The sequence below is a fragment of the Pavona decussata genome, unplaced genomic scaffold (genome assembly GCF_977016875.1).
Source record: "Pavona decussata unplaced genomic scaffold, jaPavDecu1.1 SCAFFOLD_2, whole genome shotgun sequence".
Classification (NCBI taxonomy): Eukaryota; Metazoa; Cnidaria; class Anthozoa; order Scleractinia; family Agariciidae; genus Pavona; species Pavona decussata.
Genome location: NW_028145426.1, coordinates 3,252,927 through 3,276,014, shown reverse-complemented (window position 1 = coordinate 3,276,014; position 23,088 = coordinate 3,252,927). Strand labels below are relative to the sequence as shown.

Here is a 23,088-nt window from a genome sequence, read left to right as displayed (position 1 = left end):
CAACAACCATCGCAGGCCTTTGCCGCCGGCAAGCCTGCGAAGTTGACTTGAGTTCAACTTCGCAGGCAGGTCGGCGGTTCTTCCGGAACGCCGGCGAAAAAAACGTTTTATGTGAACGGAACCGGCGATCGTCGGCGATGTACCAGGGGCAAATATAGCCCACAATTCATTACGTCCAAGATAAAAATCATTTACCAAATAAGAAGATAAACTCGAGAAGACAAATTGGCCATTCTGTTCACCTGAAGAAATATGTCGTGTAGCCTTAACGCAGCAAACAAAGTATGATACTGTCCGTGCTGGCTCCTTTCTCGAAGCATAGGGCGAACCTAAAACTTCCGCTTCCGTTTTACTCGTTTTTCTTCACGCTTTCCTCGTAGGTATCTCCTTAAAAGCAACAAAACTAGCGAAAACTAGACTGGCAACGAATTACCAGGGTTCTATCCATGTTTTTTGAAGGAATGCTGAAAAGAGCGCCAAATGATACCGTTTACGCCCGCTTTTTTAAATTCACCGGTGGCACGTCCCAGGTACATCTGCGCCACTACTGCGATGCACCTGGGTCGAAAAATCACGTCAACCGGCGACTACAACGCAGGTCATCGCAGGTAGGTCGGCTGCATATGAGAACCAGGCTTTAGAAAAAGAAGAAGCCAAAAAGGACCCCGAAATGTCCGCTAATATCGCAAAAGTAACAAGGATTTTTCCTGCTAGCTAAAAACACCCGTGACAATTATCGCAAGAATAACAAATGTAACAAGATTCAAGACTTAGAAAGTAATAAAGCCAAGAAGGGCCCCGAAATGCCCGCAAATATCGCAAAAGTAACAAGGATTTTTCTTGCTAGCTAAAAACATTATTACAAATATCGCAAAAATCGCAAGAATAACAAATGTAACAAGATTAAAGACTAAGAAAGTAAAGAAGCCAAGAAGGGCCCGAAGCGAAACTCCTTTTAATGCACTGTAGCTGGAAGAACGAAGCATACACAGATAGGCCTCATCACGGTTTTCGACGCCATTTTGACGAGGAGGCAAACAGGCTTGAAATAACAGTGTTTGTATGGAAATCCGATGTCAAATAATTTTCATAAAACATCGCTTCTGAAAAATTCGTGAATTGGAAACTTTTAGTACTAGGAAAACGATTTTAAGAAAAAAATTGGAGGGATGTAGCTGTGCCAGAAAGCGTCCAGTCGTGTTTTGAACTTTCCATACATTTGTCTGTATAGCGAACCAGCCCTAAACTGCTACTAAAAATAGTTCGGGGGAAAAAATACGGGGAAATGTATGGAAAGTTCAAAACAGGACTGGACGCTTTCTGGCACAGCTACATCCCTCCAATTTTTTTCTTAAAATCCTTTTCCTAGTACCAAAAGTTTCTCATTCATGAATTTTTCAGAAGCGATGTTTTATGAAAATTATTTGACATCGGATTTCCGTACAAACAATGTTATTTCAAGCCTGTTTGCCTACTCGTCAAAATGGCGTCGAAAACCGTGATAAGGCCTATTGATATTACAGTATTTTGCTACTGACAGTAATTATAAGTAGCCTCACGTTTGTAACTGATATTGTTATTTAAAATAAATGAACTGGCATACACATCTTAATAATATTCACTTGGTGGTGGTTGTTCAACTATAAGCCTTAATTTAAAAAAGAAAGATTACCAGATCACTAGCAATCCCTGTTTAAAAACTATGGGTATTGGACAGAAACATTCATGTACAATGCGCGGATCTCATGACCCGTTTTCATTTCCCCCAATTTGCTGTTCTTGATATTTTGTAACGATTGTTATGGTGGGTTCTTGGCTATGAAAAGTTCTGCTTACGTTTCCGTTTGTTACTAAAACTTGCCCCCTTCTGTGAGCGAAACTCCTTTTAATGCATTGTAGCTGTATGTTGATGGAAGAACGAAGCATACACAGATTGATATTACAGTATTTTGCTACTGACAGTAATTATAAGTAGCCTCACGTTTGTAACTGATGATTTCCTTTTCGCCAAAATGGAACCCATTACATAATTACTGGAAAAGAACGTATCCCAGTTAAGATAACCATTATTATTAGGAAAAAAAAATTGATGCACGGGTGTTCTTGACCCCTCTCAAAGTAGAAAAAGTCTTGTTACTTTTGCGATTATTGCGAAGTTTGCGGACTTCTCGATGCCATTCTTGACCTTTTCTCTTTCTAAGTGTAGAATTTTGTTAGATTTGTGATTTTCGCCATATTTGTTACTCAATCTTTTCACATAGCAAGAAAAAGTCTTGTTACTTTTGCGATTTTTGCGAAATTTGCGGACTTCTCAAAGCCCTACTTGACCTTTTCCCTTGCTAAGTGTAGAATTTTGTTAAATTTGTCATTGTTGCTATTTTCGCCATATTTGTTACTCAATCTTTTCACATAGCAAGAAAAAGTCTTGCTACTTTTGTAATTTTTGCTATTTCTTCTATACTTTTCTAATAGCAGTTTTCTTTAAATCTCTTTTTGCTAAAATTGCGAAAATAATTTGCAAGCAAATTTTTGCTAACAAGTTTTGCTAACAAGATCGATCCTGGACATAAGTGAAATCTTAAGCAATTTACGGTCCTTTACCAAGGTCCCAAAATCTGGAACTCTCTCCCAATATCAATTACTTCTTCATCCAGTTGCAGTTTTTATCTGTAAAATCACGAATTGACCAAGCCGCACTTACGCAGCACCATATTTTCTTTTTATTAATGACAGCCGAGGTGGCCCCAGGCTCTCTTATGAGCCTGGTGGTTTCTTGAGGTCTCCTCGCCATTACCTAGCCTGCGAGCAAGCTCACTTGGGGGTGGGGGCCCCCACCCCAAAGAGAGCTTGTTCGCTGGCTTGCCATTACCTTGACTTGTAAATTGAATGATTTCTTTCTTTTAGTAAGGCAGATAAATGATGATGATGATGATGATGATGATGATGATGATGATGATGAAAGCGTACAACTCGATAAGTAGTGTTTTAGTGTGATTGTTCAAAGTGATCGATAATCAGACCGGAACATCTTTACAGTATTGTAATATCTCAGGCTGATGGCACTAGTTGAATAAAAGTGGTAGAGGTCAATCTCTGTGAAGACTGATGTCCTTCAGCTAATGCTTCGTCTTACCTGACCATGAATTTTGCGTTAACGCTTTTGAAAATTATTCGTCAAACCGCTAAAATTGGAAGCCTTAGTCCTATTTCAGAGTGAAACCAAGAAAGGGACTGGCCACAAAGACTTGAACACAGCTAGTCGGAGTGAGGGGGTGGGGTGGGGGATGGTCTTCCTGAAACCGCCGATCGATATTATAAAATTGTGAAATGATGTTGTATTGAACTATTGCTTGTGTCTTGTACAATGCTCCTAACTGCAGAAACATTTCTTTCCATATTAAGGTTCATCCAGTCTCATACACCCTATGTACAAAATTGCTACCTTTAAGATTTGAGACAATAATACATTGATATTTTCTCTACATGACACTTGCGTGTCAACTAAAACGGCACAGGAAGGTTTGAATCTTTTTGTTAAGGATGGTGCCTCGTTTTGCTACTGCACATACCCTCTGCGCATCTTGGGATGGACCTGATCCTGGACACTCCAAGGGACACTCCCATTCTCGTCCCCAGAGCCCGCTTTTCTTTTGGTCGGCACCAAGAACGTTCTTGTTGCTGATCAAAAGGAAAGCGGGCTCTGGGGACGAGATTGGGACATTCCGAGGACACTCCGGGTTTCATTCTCGACCCCAGAGTTCTTCCCTTTTGAGACTGCTCTCCGTGGTGCCGCACCTTATTACTTTGAGAATTTACTCCATTACAAAACATCATGTCGTACGCTCAGGGCATGATCGCCTTAAAGACTTTTAGTCGTACGAAGCGCTCGTCTAAAATCTTATGGGGAACGTACATTTGAAGTAGCTGCACCGAAATGCCGGAACACTTTACCTTCGGATTTAAGACTGCAGTTCCATAGACACCTGATTTCCAAATAAACGTTTGAAAACTTATCTTTTTTTTAAATGGCTTTTAAATAGTGATTTTCGTATTTGAAAAAAAAACATTATTTAGATAATTTTAATTTTCAACTTGATATTCCAATCCTTCTTTTTAATGTGATTCATTGTAAAGCGCCACGAGCAAGTTTTGATTTGGCGCAATATAAGTATATATTGTTAACTGCCAAAAGGATCGCGGCTCAGGGGACGGGAATGAGTAAATTAATTCGAACTCAAGCTGTAGCCTGCAACAATTTTTTTTTTTTTTTTTTTTTTTTTGCTATTTCACCTGCCAAGTGGTCTGTTCTTGGCAGAGCGCGGCCCGAGTCCCAATCTGTACCAGTACCAATCTGTGCCTATAGGCGACAATTTTCCGCTTAGTTCACACTGATTTTTCCCAAGACGCCTTAGAACTTACATCTGTAGCTCCTTTTCCCTACCGCTCCTGGTATATTGCCAACTGCTACAAAACATACTGAGAGGCGGGACTGAGAGCTCGAAAAAAAGATGCACAAGGCTAAGACCCGATTTCTGCGAATTTACTTCTGGGTGCCAGAGATTATTGTTATCAGTTCGGTCTTGACATTTTGAAAAGGGACCTCTATTGCAAGGATATCCTTTCACTCATTTCAGGGTTTCGGTTTCTAGGAGTTGACTGCATTGCAGTAGGTTCCCGTTCCTTGATCTTGGATTTCACTTAAAATGAAGTTGAATGAGCGACTCTGTGGTCTCAGTGATGTAGTAAGAATAAGCTGTGCGACGTTTCGAGCGTTAGACTTTCGTCAGAGTGAATTACGAGGGGCTGACGCTCGAAACACTAGTACTCGAATGTTTACACGGTGGTCAATTTACCTTTAGTTTAAACCAAACATTCGTTTCTACTCCCCACCGAGCAGGCCCACAGTTTCTTTAGAAACTAACCCCCTTATCCACATTTTCACATAGTTAGTATATATAACACAAGTGAATAGTGCTTTTCGCGCGTGCTGATTGGCTAGCTCGGAGGTGATTAGCCAAGTACTATTCACCTCCGAGCAGCCGAAGAGAAACAAGATGGCTTCCCTTTTCGTCACGGTCACTTTAAGGGGAAATTATGTCGATAGACGAGGCGGCTCTTAAAAAAAATATATAAATGGCAACAAAGTTTGGTTTGACGGCATTAAATGGTAAGGTCTTGAATCTTGCCAACCTTATATTCTAAGGCAAAAATGGAAATCGGTGCCTTCGTTTACGAAAACTGTCGAGCACTTTAATTACAATGAAAACAATGAAACATCTAATATTTTGCTCTATTGTATAAATAACAAGACGAATTTAACACAACAATTGAAGAAATGACACCGGAACAACTAAACAAGTATCCCTTAAAGTTCTATTTGTCCACCAGAAAGCGAGATGGAACTTTCTAAGCTAAGAAATCGCTAACCGCGCGACGCGCGAGATTTTGAAATTTCCGACCATTTGTCGGTATATTGTTAAAAATAAAGTAATTTTCTGGTCCACTAGTTATTCAGCTTGTGTGGTATATACTAAAACAATTATTCACTTCAGTGTCGGTGAACGTGATGGATATTTACCTCGCCCGGTCCATCACTATTCACCTCCACTTTGGTGAATAATTGTTAATTAGACGTTATATCTTGCCTTTACACGTTTATTCAGTAACACCTTGCCTCTTCAGTGGAAATACAATCATTCATAAGTATTATGACCTTATTTGCTGCCCAGGTAAGAGTTATAAAGTCTTTTTTCTTTTCGTATACTAAACCTCGTAAATTCTGCTACCTCTTTGATCAGTTGTAAAGAATTTCTGCCCGAGCAAAACAGTTTCGTTGTCTAGTTATGAGAGACTCGGGCGAGTACAAGCAAACAATGTGGCGGCAGCTTATCTATCGGGTCTGCCTTAGAAGTCATGCGATCGAAGATACGAAAAAAAAATCTTTAAAAGGAGCTAAAAAGGAATTTTCATTTGGATCCTTCAGGGGAGAGCTACATGTTGCTTATCCTTTTACCCCACGAAGCAGTTTGGTATTCACGAAGAGTGCAACCAAAAGCGTTACTTAGCAATGGCAATTGTAATCACCATTGATTTTCCTCTGACGGTATATCTCATTCTTGATCAAGAATTCAGGTTGGGAGAATTACAGAAATCATCGTCAATGATAACATGTCTTGATCTGTAAAATTAAAAAAACTCCCAAGACTAGCACCATAGGGAACTTGTTGTCGATTATCGAATGGAGCAGTCACTATATGGGCCAAAAATGCAGTTGGAGTGGAAATGTCAAATTTCGATTGGAAACAGGGTGCTACTTTGAAAATGTACTACTAAAACTTGTAATCTGCGTGTCCAGCGAGACCTAAACAACCAATTTTATTACATGGTGTGGAGGAGAGGTGCGCTACTGGTTATAGGAGTGTGAGGTAGGTGTGTCCACTTCTATCCTCCCTACAACCAATCAGAAATTCTGGACAAGGAGAATTCTTAGACCATTTTCCCAAAACGACGTACCTTAGTCTATAAACAAAATACACCAGCGAATACAAAGTTACGAAAACACATCTGTTCAATTCCTTTATTCCGCGATTCTTTTTTTTTTTTTTCTAATTTTTTCCGCCATACATTTTGTGTTTATTTTTTTGTTTCTCCGCTTTTGTTTCTTTGTTTCTTAACTTTGTGTTGGTTTGTTGACAGCTTTTCTTTGTTTCTTTTTTTTTTTTTCTCAAAGTTGTCGTTTTTACATTGTATCCTCGTCTAAAGAGGGTTTCAGTTTTCTTTTTTATCTCTTTTTCTTTTTTTTTTTTTTGTGCAAGAATTTTTTTTCAGTGTATCCTCGTCTTGAGGGGGTTTCAGTTTTTCATTTTTTTTTTGTCCTCTTCGAATTTTTCAAAATTTAATTTCTCTTCTTTCCATTTTTTTTCCTCTATGTTTTGACATTTTTCGTGATTTTTTTTGTTTTTTTTGGTTTGGTTTATCTCTAAGATATATTTAAAAAAGGAGAACAGTGTTCCTCAGTTTCAGTCTTGCCCAGTTTTAAAAACTTTTCTGCCCTGCAAACTGTACCTCCCCATACTGGTTATGTAACACGTTGTGGACCGTTTACTTGAATACGTTTTCTCCTCCTCTGCACTGTTTAGCGTACCTTTCCATACTGGTTATGTAACACGTTGTGGACCGTTTACTTGAATACGTTTTCTCCACCACTGGACTGTTTAGCGTACCTTCCCATACTGGTTATGTAACACGTTGTGGACCGTTTACTGTGAATACGTTTTCTCCACCACTAGACTGTTTAGCGTACCTTTCCATACTGGTTATGTAACACGTTGTGGACCGTTTACTTGAATACGTTTTCTCCACCTCTGCACTGTTTAGCGTACCTTCCCATACTGGTTATGTAACACGTTGTGGACCGTTTACTTGAATACGTTTTCTCCACCTCTGCACTGTTTAGCGTACCTTCCCATACTGGTTATGTAACACGTTGTGGACCGTTTACTGTGAATACGTTTTCTCCACCACTAGACTGTTTAGCGTACCTTTCCATACTGGTTATGTAACACGTTGTGGACCGTTTACTTGAATACGTTTTCTCCACCACTAGACTGTTTAGCGTACCTTTCCATACTGGTTATGTAACACGTTGTGGACCGTTTACTGTGAATACGTTTTCTCCACCACTAGACTGTTTAGCGTACCTTTCCATACTGGTTATGTAACACGTTGTGGACCGTTTACTTGAATACGTTTTCTCCACCTCTGCACTGTTTAGCGTACCTTTCCATACTGGTTATGTAACACGTTGTGGACCGTTTACTGTGAATACGTTTTCTCCACCACTGGACTGTTTAGCGTTAAGGCCCCATTTCCCTTAAAGGGAAAAGGACCAAATGATGATGATGGACTGTTTAGCGTACCTTCCCATACTGGTTATGTAACACGTTGTGGACCGTTTACTGTGAATACGTTTTCTCCACCACTGGACTTTTTAGCGTTAAGGCCCCATTTCCCTTAAAGGGAAAAGGACCAAATGATGATGATGGACTGTTTAGCGTACCTTTCCATACTGGTTATGTAACACGTTGTGGACCGTTTACTTGAATACGGTTTCTCCACCACTGGACTGTTTAGCGTACCTTCCCATACTGGTTATGTAACACGTTGTGGACCGTTTACTTGAATACGGTTTCTCCACCACTGGACTGTTTAGCGTTAAGGCCCCATTTCCCTTAAAGGGAAAAGGACCAAATGATGATGATGGACTGTTTAGCGTACCTTTCCATACTGGTTATGTAACACGTTGTGGACCGTTTACTTGAATATGTTTTCTCCACCACTGGACTGTTTAGCGTACCTTTCCATACTGGTTATGTAACACGTTGTGGACCGTTTACTTGAATACGGTTTCTCCACCACTGGACTGTTTAGCGTTAAGGCCCCATTTCCCTTAAAGGGAAAAGGACCAAATGATGATGATGGACTGTTTAGCGTACCTTTCCATACTGGTTATGTAACACGTTGTGGACCGTTTACTTGAATACGGTTTCTCCACCACTGGACTGTTTAGCGTTAAGGCCCCATTTCCCTTAAAGGGAAAAGGACCAAATGATGATGATGGACTGTTTAGCGTACCTTTCCATACTGGTTATGTAACACGTTGTGGACCGTTTACTTGAATACGGTTTCTCCACCACTGGACTGTTTAGCGTTAAGGCCCCATTTCCCTTAAAGGGAAAAGGACCAAATGATGATGATGGACTGTTTAGCGTACCTTTCCATACTGGTTATGTAACACGTTGTGGACCGTTTACTTGAATACGTTTTCTCCACCACTGGACTGTTTAGCGTACCTTCCCATACTGGTTATGTAACACGTTGTGGACCGTTTACTTGAATACGTTTTCTCCACCACTAGACTGTTTAGCGTACCTTTCCATACTGGTTATGTAACACGTTGTGGACCGTTTACTTGAATACGTTTTCTCCACCACTAGACTGTTTAGCGTACCTTTCCATACTGGTTATGTAACACGTTATGGACCGTTTACAGGAAAAACGTTGTCTCCTTTAGCTGCTGAACCACGTCAGCTATCTTCTTCTTGACCGTTAAGCTGTTTTCATACGACACTGCATTTTGCTGACAGAAGACACGATCGTATTGCTCTTCTACGTGGTCACAGAACTCTTCCTGAAAGAAAACATAAAAAAGGAAGGTGATCATCATTATTGTCATCGTCATCATTATCACCTTCATCATCATCATCATCATCATCATCATCATCATCATCATTATCATCATCATCATCACCCGCCAGTTACATGCTCTTCCAGAGAGCTGTGTGAAAATCTATGCAACAGTCATCTCAAAAAGCTATTAGCTACATAAAACAACCATTTTATCAAAGACAAGAACATATCAGAACACAAAGTGTTTGAATTTCGCTCAAATTAGTGTTTAAACACTATATGCTGATACTTCCTATGAAAGAAAATATTGCCAGTATTACTTCCCGCCTACCCCACCATCTCAAACATATCTCCCTTATACCCTTCTCCCCATGTGGCTAGAAGTGCGTCATTTGTTGCTTATCAAAAAAGTTTTAATAGGCCTTATCACGGTTTACGACGCCATTTTGACGAGTAGTCTTCTTTGTGAAGAAAGGGCCTCAGGAAATGATAGCTACCAAATCGAGATAAAGAAAACAAACTGTTGAGAAATGGGTCAAAAATAAGGTCAATTTCGTGGGAGATGATCTCGGAAACGTGATTGTGTGACACTTATTTAACGAAAAGACGGTTTTGGTCTCAGTCTGCATTTTATACCCAGTCTGCAGTCTGCAGTCTGCATTTTATACTTAGTCTGCATTTTATACTGACCGATTTGAAAAACGTGCCCCGCACGGGTCGATAAATTCGCTTCGAAACGGACTTGTAGTTCCTTCAAATCGCTTGCGCGTCTCTCATTCCGCATTTATAATTATGCGCGTTTCTTTCTAAGGCGTAAACAAAGACTTTTCTGAATAAATTTTTCATTTAGGAAAGCTTTCTGTGTGTTTTTTTCTTCCTATTTTTATTGAGAAAACGTGACAACTGTGCGTATGTAATCTTGCGTAAACAAACACATGCTCTCGAGACGGATTAAATTTCACCCATGTGATGCGCGGATCAAATTTCATCGAAATTTCGGAAATTTTTACCTTCAAGTTTGTTTTTTGGAAAAATTGTAATTGGCAACTAGTGTATTTTATTCCATAATTACCGTATTTACTCGAATAAGCGCCGCCCTCGATTAAGCGCCGCACATGGAGCGGAATGGTTAATAAGCGCCGCCCTCGAATAAGCGCCGCAGCTCCCGTGCGGCGCTTATTTGAGTATTTCCATAAGATGATAAAAATACACTGTAATCGCTGCAATGCGATTCTAAGCCAGCAATGGGAATTTATTTTCATCAATAGTGATGTTTTTCAGTTCGAAGTGAGTATATCTTGGTGCTCATTCATTTAGTTCTCTCTTCAAGATGTTCGCGTTCTTCAGTTCTTGAGTGAAGGCTGTAAACTTCGCCGGTGCGGCAAGCCCAACCTCTATCTTTCTCATTCCTGTAACTGTTGCAGTAAGGAGATTGTCAGTGTTTGTTTGTACAATCAAAATGTTTTCGCTTTGTGGTATGAACCTTTTAATAAGCGCCGCCCTCGAATAAACACCGCACAGGAGACACGAAAAATGAAATAAGCGCAGCGGCGCTTATTCGAGTAAATACGGTGGTAATTTTAACTATCTTAGACCAAAGGGGTGTTGCTTTTTTTTGCCCTGTAAAGACCATGTTACACGCGGCAATTTTCCTTGCAACTTGCAACGCAATGATGATGACTGAAAAACATTGCAAGTTGCAGAGGGGGTGTCACACGTTCGCAATTTTTTCGCAACTTAACAGTTCAATTTTTTCGTTGTCACTCAGTTTCTTTTCTTTACAACTGCCGCCATCTTGAAATCTCCTGCGAGCGAAGGACGCGCTCTGATTGGCTCATTGTGTCAAAATTACATTGCAAGTTGCAGAGGAGATGTTACACGCAAGCAACTTGTCTTGCAACGTTGCGGAAAGTAGAGGATAGTTCAACTTCTCTTGCAACTCGCAACGCAACAATTGCAGTTGCAAAATGGGGTGTTACACGTCAAATTTTTCTTGCAACTTGTAACGCAACGTTTGTTGCGTTGGAAGTTGCAAGAAAAATCGCCTCGTGTAACATGGCCTTAAGTTATGTATTTTTACTGCACATGGGGTAGGAAATAACCACTTTGCCAATTTTGCTGAATTTTGGAAAACCTCTGGAAAAGGCTGGTGCATAATGGGTCAATACCATTAACATCGGACTGGCCCATGCATCCCAAAGCAAACAGTTTGTGCATGTCCTTTGCCAGCTGTTCGAATACGAAAACACATAATTTGTTACTCTTTATGCTCACATGTTAAAGAGTCACTAAACTATACAACTAGCCTCGGAACGAAATGCATGTAAGTTTCTGTGTAAAGCCTCAAAGAACGATTTTGTCAATGAAATGTACAATTCTATTGTTCATTTTCCAAGCACGTCATAACATTGAAATTGTTACTTAAAAAGAAAAAAAGTTATTGTTGGGTTCATTTTTGTTCTGTATTATTTTGTTGAAACCGTAATATCGCGATAATTTAAAACCAAAAATCCCTTTCCATTTTGGCAATTCTCCACTGTCGATCGAAAAAATTCACATAACAATTCAACACATTTCAAATTGTCTTCAATACTTCACTACAAAAAAATGCCGTGCCCAAAACATGACTCTGTGTCGTCAAATTACCAATTAGTATTTCTTTTGAATGGCTGCTCGTTGGCACTTAGCGAGAGCTATATATAGAAGAATACGCCTTAATATTCAGGCTTCTTTCTCGTGCTGGTAAACCTGTACATTTCATTCACCGAAATGTGAAGGAAGACAACCAGCGGTTCAAGAGTACACGAAGTCAAAGATCGTACCTTATTGCAAAAATTAACGTGACACGAAGTTCAGATTGTTATACAAGATGCTTATACTGGCATTTATGCGGGATGCTGTGGCTGATTCATTTATTCCAATTGTTTGCTTCGCGATAATTTAAAACCAAAAATCCCTTTCCATTTTGGCAATTCTCCACTGTCGATCGAAAAAATTCACATAACAATTCAACACATTTCAAATTGTCTTCAATACTTCACTACAAAAAAATGCCGTGCCCAAAACATGACTCTGTGTCTTCAAATTACCAATTAGTATTTCTTTTGAATGGCTGCTCGTTGGCACTTAGCGAGAGCTATATATAGAAGAATACGCCTTAATATTCAGGCTTCTTTCTCGTGCTGGTAAACCTGTACATTTCATTCACCGAAATGTGAAGGAAGACAACCAGCGGTTCAAGAGTACACGAAGTCAAAGATTGTACCTTATTGCAAAAATTAACGTGACACGAAGTTCAGATTGTTATACAAGATGCTTATACTGGCATTTATGCGGGATGCTGTGGCTGATTCATTTATTCCAATTGTTTGCTTCGCAGATTGATAAAACTATCCTTGCTAATGGAATAGTTTGAGTCACGATCATCGCGTATGTGTTTCGCTACTTATGGTAGAACTGGAAATTCCATAAGGATAACGTTTAAATACAAGCTTATCAATGACCTCTTCTAAGACCGGGTTCTCAGTATTATCGTGTTTCTACAACTGTCAAACAAAGCATGATTCCTTCGCCAGGAACTCTCCAATTTCCACTGTTTTAAATGTCGAGTGCTTCTTAGAAGTTATTCTTTCGATTTACCGCTTTTACCGCGGAAAGTACCATGTCACGCATCAGTGACGTCGTAAACAAAATTAAGCAAATTTCTGGTGAAACGAACATTTTTTTTATCTTGTCAGCTTTGATAGAGGTTCGAGGGGGAAAATGTTTCATTTTCGCAACTTAGAGCTAGTAATTAATGGGGAAGCAAAAGGAAGCGGTCGATAAATTTTCATCAACTGTTTAATACATACCGTGCAGAATTTATTGAAATGCATGTGAACCATAAACGCAACTGAATAACTTTCTTAATTACCGCAGCACAGGATCACTGAAACCTTTTTGGTGCGTTCATTGAATAATGAAGCATAATAAAGAAAACTAGCTTTCATTGAAATAATTCTTATTTAGCTAGAGTTAGTCATGTTTCAAATTATTTTTACTTGAAGATTGCGTGGACTGAACTCCAAAGCAGAATTTACTAGCCCGATCGCAAAATCTAATAACGAGATCATGACATGACGTGCTTCTATTTACTTTGAATAAAAACACTTGCCTCCACTTTGTCCCTCTACGCAGTATAAAGCTTACTCTTGGCTTTATATTTGCTGACGCAGTATCTTTTTTGCTGCTTGTGCGATCATGGATATCCATAGTCCAATCCAACCTGACTTGCACGTGATTCGAAGTTTCAGCCAATAAAAATCACACAATTTTTTTTCCGGACGGGCACGGGATACGGGAAAGTTAAAGAACAAGGCAATTTTAACTCCCGAGAACACGAAAGGAATGCGCTACCGAATTTAAGACGCCGGCTGACTACGTCATCCCGCGTAATAAATTATGGTTGATCTAATTCGCTCTTTGTTTTCTTCAGTACTTATTCCCCGATTTTAGTTGCATTTATCTCTCCCCGATATTGCAACTGCCTACTGTATAGGAAGGGGGAATTCAAAATGTCAACAGCAGCTGTATTTTTTAAGAGTACTTTAACTTTTGAATGCATCATTCAGGAAATTTTAGGTTAACTCGTGATATCACAACAGTTATGTGCACGGTTCATTACATGTACAGCTCTATATTAGGACGAAATGAATCTGGAATTAAAAACGTTTTTTACGGTAGAACAGAAGACCTCCGCTCTCGAACTTGTGGTAACTACATTTCTTCTTCTTCTTCTACCAGCGCTTAAGCCTTAAAACATCGAGAAGGAACCCTTTTCGCATGTCTGCAATCTAGGTGGCTTCTCGTTCGGATAGATTTCTTCATTTTAAACTAAATTTCCCCTCCTAATTAACACAAGTGTTAATATTTCCACAATATGGGAAGTGCATGTTCACCAGGTCTTGATAAACATTATCCTATTTCTGAAACTCAGTTGCGTTCTAAGTTTTCATGTTTCGGTTCCCTTATCTAACAGTTTACACTACACTGCAGATGTGCGATGCCTCGCGCTCTGCGAAAGTTAACAGGGTACATAATACAAAACCGAGTTTCGAATTAGCAATAATTAAAACATGTACCCCGTGCAGACAGCAATAAGCTATAAGTACAGCATAGCAAACATGTTCCGCTTTCGCTCTCTGTTTCCCTTTCAGCAAACAATCGATTGCTACTATCAAACCAATCACAACATAGGAAGGGGCATCTTGTAGTGCAAGGTCTATTTCTAGGAATATTGAAATCATTCGTCATTCGAACTCTACTATACTCAAGCTTGGAAGCACTCTTGTGAAAACAAAACAAATATGTATTACAATGTCATGAGTATTTGATAGCTTACCCAACTTCCAAGTTTCATTATTCGAAAGCAAAGCTCGTTAGCTGCGGTGGAACACAGTTTCTGCTACTAAAAATAGTTCGCGGGAAAAAAATACAGGGAAATGTATGGAAAGTTCAAAACACGACTGGACGCTTTTTGGCACAGCTACATCCCTCCAATTTTTTTCTTAAACTCCGTTTCCTAGTGCCAGAAGTTTCCAATTCATGAATTTTTCAGAAGCGATGTTTTATGAAAATTATTTGACATCTGATTTCCATACAAACACTGTTATTTCAAGCCTGTTTGCCTACTCGTCAAAATGGCGTCAAAAACCGTGATAAGACCTATTATTTTTGCAACTCCTTGGCCTTCCGCTTTTTGTCCACGTTTCGCTTTCGATTTCAGTTTGGGAAAAGATCACGTGTCCCTTACGAACCAATCACATTGAAGGAAGTGGTGTATTTATACACAGTAAGGAAATAATTAGGATTATTAATTTTCTACTGTATAAAAACAAACAGCTATTACAGTTAGGTTTTAAGTTATACCTCCTCGTCAACTTACCCAACTTCCTCCTAGTTTCATCATTCGAGTGCAAAGCATATCAGCTGCCGTAGAACACAGTTTCGCTACTTCCGTCTCCCAGCGAGGTTCTTCGCTCACCAAAGCTTCAGCGACGATTTCTCCGGCGATGACGACCAGGCAAGTCAGTTTGCTCCAAGGATCTGACATTTTACATTCGATTTCCTTTTCGAAATCGATCAGCAGCTTTGTGATACTCTTTGTCCGCGGTTCCATCATCAGTGATCTAACGTTGCTGACATCAAATCGATCCCCAGCTATCTCCGTCATTAGGTTCACCAGACATCTAGCGACTAACTCTACCGACGAAGAGCGACTTCGCGATTCCGATCCTCGCCTCATCCTGGCATAGAAGTCAAGAAGAATTATCAAGTCCCTCTTGATTTCGAAGGCGGTTAAGCTCTTCACTAGATCTGATCTTTGTATCTCTCTCATAGCTTCCTTCAAAGAACGTACGTCGAGGCATGAAATTTCTCCAGCGTCTTTCAGCAAGCGAAGAACATGCAAAGTTCCAGTAGTTCGTCTTGAAATGCGTCCGGTAAAGTAAAAATGAAGCTTTTCCTGCTGATCTGTCTCCAAACCATCAAATATTTGGAGCAGAACAGCATTGTAAGCTTTTTGAAGTTCGGCATCAAGTTTTTCTAGATGGTGTGATGACATGGCGGGTGTCATCGGCGAAGAGAAATTGCGAGGATCAGGAGCCGTCTTATTATACTCAGGCATATTTTAAGCAGCACCATAATAGGGCAATGTAATGACGTTGTGGGACTTATAACCACGACAACATGGATAATTAGCGTGACCGTATGGTATTTATTACTGATTATCGAACATTACGTACTCTGTTTATTTTAAACGCTAGAGTGCTTGTCTTTCAGTACCACAGGGAAGTCCGCCTTTACAGGCATCCATCCAATTGTACTCCATATCCGTCAAAGACTTGAAGGGGAAAAAGCAAGATCGAATTTAAGCCGCAACTAACCTGTCAAAACATTACTTGAATTTGCTTCAGTTCAAGAGCGCTTCTTACTGAGATAATAGAGAGATTTAGCTTCGCGTTTACGGCTAACGCCAAACGGGAAACGTCAAGCCGCTGTTTGTTCAAAAATGCATAAACTTGTGTTTCTCGTACTCACTTCTCTCCTTTTTGTGTTTGCTCGATAGCTGTCGCCGACTGGGTGGAGATAAGCTTAAACCAAAAAAGCTTCATTGTTTTTCATCAAAGAGAAAATTTCAGGCTGCCGTTTGCCGTAAACGCGATGCTAAATCTCTCTATTGTTACAAGACTACGTCTTGCATCCGTCCCATAAGTTAATTCATTTCCAATAGCCAAATTCATGTTTCCTCCAATGTTTCTGAATTTGTTTTTAACAAGTAGCCAAGTGCATAATCATAGCACCAGAACAGCCAACCACTATCGATCGCATTCTTGTCGCACAAATCTCAGTCCTTTACCAAGGTCCAAAAATCTGGAACTCTCTTCCAATATCAATTACTTCTTCATCTAGTTTTTTCACCTTCAAGGCCAAAAATGTTGCAGTTTTTATTTGTGAAATCATGAATTGACCAAGCCGCACTTACGAGGCAACATATTTTCTTTTTTTTGATGACGGCCGAGGTGGCCCCAGGCTCTGTTATAAGCATGGTGAAATCTTGAGGTCTCCTTGCCATTACCTAGCCTGCGAGCAAGCTCTCTTGTGGACCGTATGAAGTGCTCGTCTAAAATCTTATGGGGACCGTACCTTTGAAGTAGCTGCACCGAAATGTGGAACACTCTACCTTTGGATTTAAGACTTTGCAGTTCCATAGACACTTGACTTTCAAAAAATTTATCCTCTTTTAATGGCTTTTAAATGGTGAGTTTTGTATTAAATTTTTTTTTCTTTAGATAATTTTAATTTTCAACTTCCAATCCTTCTTTTGGTGATTCGATTTGGCACTACATAAGTATATATTTTTAACTACCAAAGGATCGCGGCTCAGGGGACGAGAATGAGTAAATAAATTCAAAATCAAGAAAAGCCTGTTGTAGCGTGCAACAACGTTTTTTTCTATTTCACTTGCCAAGTGGTCTGTTATTGGTAGAGCGCTGCCCGAGTCTCAAACTGTACTCGCAGCCGACGCTTTTGTCCCCCATAGGCGACTATTTTCCGCTTAGTTCAAACTGATTTTTCCACTAAACGCCTTAGAGCTTACATTTCTACCTCTTTCTGCCTACTCTTCCTGCTATATTGCCAACTGCTACAGAACATACTGAAAGGCGGGACTGAGACTTGACAAAAAGATGCAGTCACAAGGCTAAGACCCGATTTCTGCAAATTTACTTCTGGGTGCCATAGATTATTGTTACCTTCGGTTTTGACATTTTGAAAAGGGACCTCTGTTGCGAGGATATCCTTCCACTTATTTCAGGGTTTCGGTTTCTAGGCGTTGACTGCATTGTGTGGACTCAGTAGGTTCCCCTTCCTTGATCTTGGATTGTACTTAAAATGAAGTTAAATGAGTGACTGCGTGGTCTTTTTGATGTAATAAGAATAAGCTTTGCGACGTTTCGAGCGTTAGACTTTCGTCAGCCGGAGCGGATCATGAAGGGCTAACGCTCAAAATACCAAGGGTGACTTGCATAAAATTTAACGTCGGGCGTAACTGCTAACGCCAGACCTTCAGCCCAGTCACATTCAGTATTTAAACGTCTGACAATACCATTTACGCCCGCAGTGAAGTTTTACGCAACTCGTCCCAGCACTCCAATCTCTTTACGGTGGCCAATTTAACTTAAGTTATCAACTCTGTTGATAAACCAAACATTCGCTTTTTCTCCCCACCGACGCAGCACCGCAATGTCTTTAGAAACTAACTCCCTTATCCATATTTTCACATAGTACGTTATATCTTGCCTTAACACGTTTATTCAGTAACATCTCGCCTCTTCTGTGGAAATGCAATCATTTCTAAGTATTATGACCTTATTTGCTGCCCAGGCAAGAGTTATAAAGTCTTTTTTCGTATACTAAACCTCGTAAATTCTGCTACCTCTTTGATCAGTTGTCAAGAATTTATGCCCGAGCAGAACAGTTTCGTTTTCTAGTTATGAGAGACTGGGGCGAGTACAAGCAAACAATGTGGCGGCAGCTTATCTATCAGGTCTGCCTTAGAAGTCATGCGAAGATATGTAAAAAAAAATCTGTAAAAGGGGCTAAAAAGGAATTTACATTTGGATCGTTCAGGGGAGAGCTACATGTTGCTTATCCTTTTACCACACGAAGCAGTTTGGTATTCACGAAGAGTGCAACCAAAAGCGTTACTATGGCAATGGCAATAGTAATCACCATTGATTTTCCTCTTACAGTATATCTCATTCTTGATCAAGAATTCAGGTTGGGAGAATTACAGAAATCATCGTCAATGATAACATGTCTTGATCTGTAAACAAATTCCCAAAACTAGCACCATAAGGTATATGGTGTCGGTTCGAATGGAGCAGTCACCATATGGGCCAAAAATGTAGTTAGAGTGGAAATGTGAAAATTCGATTGGGAGCAGGGTACCTCTTTGGAAATTTATTACCAAAACTTATATTGTGCGTGTCCTGTGAGACCTAAACAACCAATATTGTTACATGGCATGGAAGAAAGGTGCAGCACCGGTTATAGGAGTGTAAGGTAGGTGTGTTCACTTCTATCCTCACCACGACCAATCATAAATTCTGGAAAGGGAGAATTCTCAGACCATTTTTCCAAGACGCCGTACCCTAGTCAATAAACAAAATACACAATTTTTTCCGCCAACATTTTGTGTTTATTTTTTTGGTTTCTTGGCTTTGTCTTGTCTCTTCAGTGTATCCTCGTCTTGAGGGATTTTTTTTTCCAGATTTTTTTTTTCAAATTTTTTTTCTTCAGTGTATCCTCGTCTTGAGGGATTTTTTTTTCCAGATTTTTTTTTTCAAAATTTTTTTTCAGTGTATCCTCGTCTTGAGGGATTTTTTTTTTCAAAGTTTTTTTCTTCAGTGTATCCTCGTCTTGCGGGATATTTTTTTCAGATTTTTTTTTCAAAGATTTTTTCTTCAGTGTATCCTCGTCTTGAGGGATTTTTTTTTTTTCAAAGTTTTTTTCTTCAGTGTATCCTCGTCTTGAGGGATTTTTTTTTTTCAGATTTTTTTTCAAAGTTTTTTTCTTCAGTGTATCCTCGTCTTGAGGGATTTTTTTTTTCAGATCTTTTTTTTCAAAGTTTTTTTCTTCAGTGTATCCTCGTCTTGAGGGATTTTTTTTTTTCAGATTTTTTTTCAAAGTTTTTTTCTTCAGTGTATCCTCGTCTTGAAGGATTTTTTTTCAGATTTTTTTTCAAAGTTTTTTTCTTCAGTGTATCCTCGTCTTGAGGGATTTTTTTTTTCAGATCTTTTTTTTCAAAGTTTTTTCTTCAGTGTATCCTCGTCTTGAGGGATTTTTTTTTTCAGATTTTTTTTCAAAGTTTTTTTCTTCAGTGTATCCTCGTCTTGAAGGATTTTTTTTTCAGATTTTTTTTCAAAGTTTTTTTCTTCAGTGTATCCTCGTCTTGAGGGATTTTTTTTTCAGATTTTTTTTTTCAAAGTTTTTTTCTTCAGTGTATCCTCGTCTTGAGGGATTTTTTTTTTCAGATTTTTTTTCGGGATTTTTTCTACAGGAAAAACGTTGACTCCTTTAGCTGTTGAACAACGTCAGCTATTTTCTTCTTGTCAGTCAAGCTGCTTTCATCCGACACTGCATTCTGCTGACAGAAGACACGATTGTATTGCTCTTCTACATGGTCACAGAACTCTTCCTGGAATATAATATAAAAAAGAAAGGCCATCATCATCATCATCACATCATTATCATCATCATTATCACAACAGGTATTCCTTTCAGTTATATGGTTTCCAGAGGTCTCAAAAAGCTATAAACTACATAAAACAACCGTTACATCAAAGACAAGAACAAATCAGAATAAAAAGCTATAACTACATAACACAGCCGTTACATCAAAGACAAGAACAAATCAGAATAAAAAGCGTTAGAATTTCGCTCAAACTAGTGTTTAAACACTATATGCTGACACGTCCTATCAAAGAAAAGACCTTAAGGGTTTTTAATTTGCCAGTTAATTTTTGCCGTTAATTTTTTGTCCCTTATACATTCCTCAGTGGCTAGAAGTGCGTGACTGCTACTTTTAAGTTCATTCCGTGCTTATCAAAAAATGTTTAATTCTGCATTCCGCCCACTAATTTTACATTATCTTGCTCTCTTTTTATCCCGTCGAACCCCCTCCATTATATAGAAGAATACGCCTTAATATTCAGGCTTTTTCCTCGTGCTGCTAAACCCGTACATTTTACGGCACCAGCGGTTCAAGAGTAGACGAGGTAAACATTTCGTACCTTCTTGTAAAAATTAACGTTTTACGAAGTTCGATTGTGTTAAATCATGGTTTATCTAACTCGCTTTTTGTTTTCTTAAGTATTCATTTCCGTGATTTTATTTGCATTTATCTCTCTCCCATATTGCAAATGCCTACTTAATAGAAAGGGGGAATTCAAAACATCAACAGCAGATGTATTTTTTTAATGAGTACTTTAACCTTTGAATACATCTTTTAAGATATTTTAGGTTCACTCGCAATAGTCTTGGGCACGCTTTTTTTATTACATGTAAAGCTTTGTATTAGTAGGAAATTAATTTGTAGTTATGAACGTTTTCTTACGGTAGAACAGCGTACTTGTGGTAACTACGTTTTTTCTTCTTCTTCTTCTACCAGCGCTTATGCCTTAAAAGATCGGGAAGGGACCCTTTTCGCATGTCCGCAACCTAGGTGGCTTCTCGTCCGGGTTTATTTCTCCATTTAAAACTAAATTTCCCCTCCTAATTAACACAAGTGTTAATTTCCTACAATATGAAAAGTGCATGTTTACCGGGTCTTGATAAATATTATCCTATTTCTGACGCATTCAGTTGCGTTCGAAGTTCATGTTTCGGTTCCCTCATCTAACAGTTTTCACTACACTGCAGACACGCGATGCCTCGCTTTGCGAAAGTTAAAAAGGTACTACATAATACAAACTCATAAGAGTCCTATAAAGATGACCATGTCATTTATGCCCTGGCAAGTTTGCTCTAGGATCGATTGATCATAAAACACCACTTAACAATTAACTTCGTTCACCACACTTTAAAACGGAACGACCCTAGGAAGGCCGCTCGGATTAGACATCCAGCCAGTAAGGTATCCGAAAATCGAGTTTCTCAGCCGAATTAGCTAGAATAACAACATGTATCCGTGCAGACAGCAATGAGTAGAGCATAGCAATATGTTCCGCTTTCGCTTTCTGTTTAAATCGATTGCTACTATCCAACCAATCACATCATAGGGGGGGGAGGGGGGCGTCTTGTAGTGCAAGGTCAATTTCTAAGAACATTGAAAGTATTCGTCATTCGAACTCTCCTATACTCAAGCTTAGAAGCACACTTGCGGAAGCAAAATGAATATGTATCACAATGTCATGAGTATTTGATAGCTTACCCAACTTCCAATTTTCACCATTCGAAAGCAAAGTTCATCAGCTGCGGTGGAAAACAGTTTCAGTATTTCCGGCTTTTGGAGATGTTCTTCGTTCACCAAAGCGATAGCTGCGATTTCTCCTGCGATGACTACGAGAAAGGTCAGTTTACTCCATGGATCTGACAACTCACGTTCGATTTCCTCCTCAAACTCCACCAGCACGTTCCTGATGCCTTTCCTCGGTTCCACCAACGATCTAACAGCGTTGCTGACATCGACGCGATCTTGAACTAACTTGGTCATAAGTGTCACCAAATAGCCGGCTACCTTTTCCACTCTCTCGGATACATGCCGGAAACAAAACGATTCAGATCCTTGCTTTTTCCTCGCATAGAAATCAAGAAGAATGATGATGTCCCTCTTGATTTCGAATTCAGTCAAAGTTTTGCAAAGATCCAGTCGTTGTACTGCACGCAAAGCCTTCTTTAGAAAACGAACGTCTTTCCACGAAAGTTTCCCCGCGTTTTCTAATGAGCACACAATGCTCAAAGCCCCACTATCTCTATTTGTAATGTATTCCTTACAGTAAAAACGAAGCTCATCCTGCTGCTCTTTCTCTAAATTGCGAACAATCTGAAGCAGAACAGCAGCATAGCCTTGTCGAAGTTTGTCAGTACGAGAGTCCAAAGTTTGTGATGACATGGCGGGTGTCATCAGCGGCGGACGGACAAACCTGTGCATGACCGACTTTTTATGCTCCAGAATGTCAAAACAACGCCAAAATAGGGCAATGCAATGACGTTATAAAAATGAACGATAATGATATCACTAAGGCAACATGCCTTATTTGTCATCAATCATCTGGCGTGTTTATTAATTCATTATAATTTACTTACGATCAAAAAGTGAAATGCTGTCTTCCCCCAAAAGAAATACCACTGACATAAACATAAACAGGAGGTTATGGTCTAAGGCGCAACCATTTGTTTCAATATTTATTAACTCTACAGTAAATTGCCGTTATGTTTTCGTATAATTAAATTATGGAATTAATTAATTTTGAAACGGAAACGGTGATATGAATGCAAAAGGTTATGGTCGTGCGTCTACGACTGCGCGGGAGGCTAAAACAAGCACGGCTTGAATGGAGTTATGGTAAGGACGCTGCACGTAGTAACAATACCCGTTTGCAACGTTCTTGAACTGCAAATTTAAGCAATGTTTTCATAGGCATCTGCGGCTTAAACTAGACTTCCCTTTGTTTAGTTTAACACGAACAGTGCTGGACGGATATGGAGTATAAATGAACGGAAGCCTGAAAAGGAAAAAAAATTAAAAATAACAAAGGGAGGTAATGTTGAATATTTATTATTTATATATTAAGACCGTTAATTTATGCATGTTGTCATATGATTATTGTCTGTGAAGCTCCAAACGTCATTGCATTG

At 39.3% G+C, this 23,088-nt stretch overlaps 2 protein-coding genes across 12 annotated transcripts; both read right to left on the bottom strand.

The window, feature by feature from the left end:
- Positions 1 to 6,563: 6,563 nt before the first annotated feature.
- Positions 6,564 to 15,868, bottom strand: LOC146490063 (uncharacterized). 11 transcript variants are annotated; one of them, XM_085126164.1, is made up of 5 exons: positions 15,113 to 15,868; positions 8,774 to 9,190; positions 8,060 to 8,356; positions 7,304 to 7,779; positions 6,564 to 7,223 (listed from the first exon to the last, which is right to left on the bottom strand). In XM_085126164.1, exons 1-2 carry the CDS (start codon positions 15,851 to 15,853, stop codon positions 9,047 to 9,049), a joined length of 885 nt encoding a protein of 294 aa, XP_084982290.1. In that variant the 5' UTR covers positions 15,854 to 15,868; the 3' UTR covers positions 6,564 to 7,223; positions 7,304 to 7,779; positions 8,060 to 8,356; positions 8,774 to 9,046. The 11 variants fall into 11 exon arrangements, with proteins under 11 accessions (XP_084982290.1, XP_084982446.1, XP_084982366.1 ...); XM_085126320.1 differs by having other exon boundaries at positions 6,564 to 7,441; positions 7,522 to 7,779; XM_085126240.1 differs by having other exon boundaries at positions 6,564 to 7,461; positions 7,542 to 7,779.
- Positions 15,869 to 19,213: 3,345 nt separating this feature from the next.
- Positions 19,214 to 22,381, bottom strand: LOC146490062 (uncharacterized). Its single transcript, XM_085126644.1, has 2 exons — positions 21,662 to 22,381; positions 19,214 to 19,927 (listed from the first exon to the last, which is right to left on the bottom strand). Exons 1-2 carry the CDS (start codon positions 22,379 to 22,381, stop codon positions 19,784 to 19,786), a joined length of 864 nt encoding a protein of 287 aa, XP_084982770.1. The 3' UTR covers positions 19,214 to 19,783.
- Positions 22,382 to 23,088: the final 707 nt, after the last annotated feature.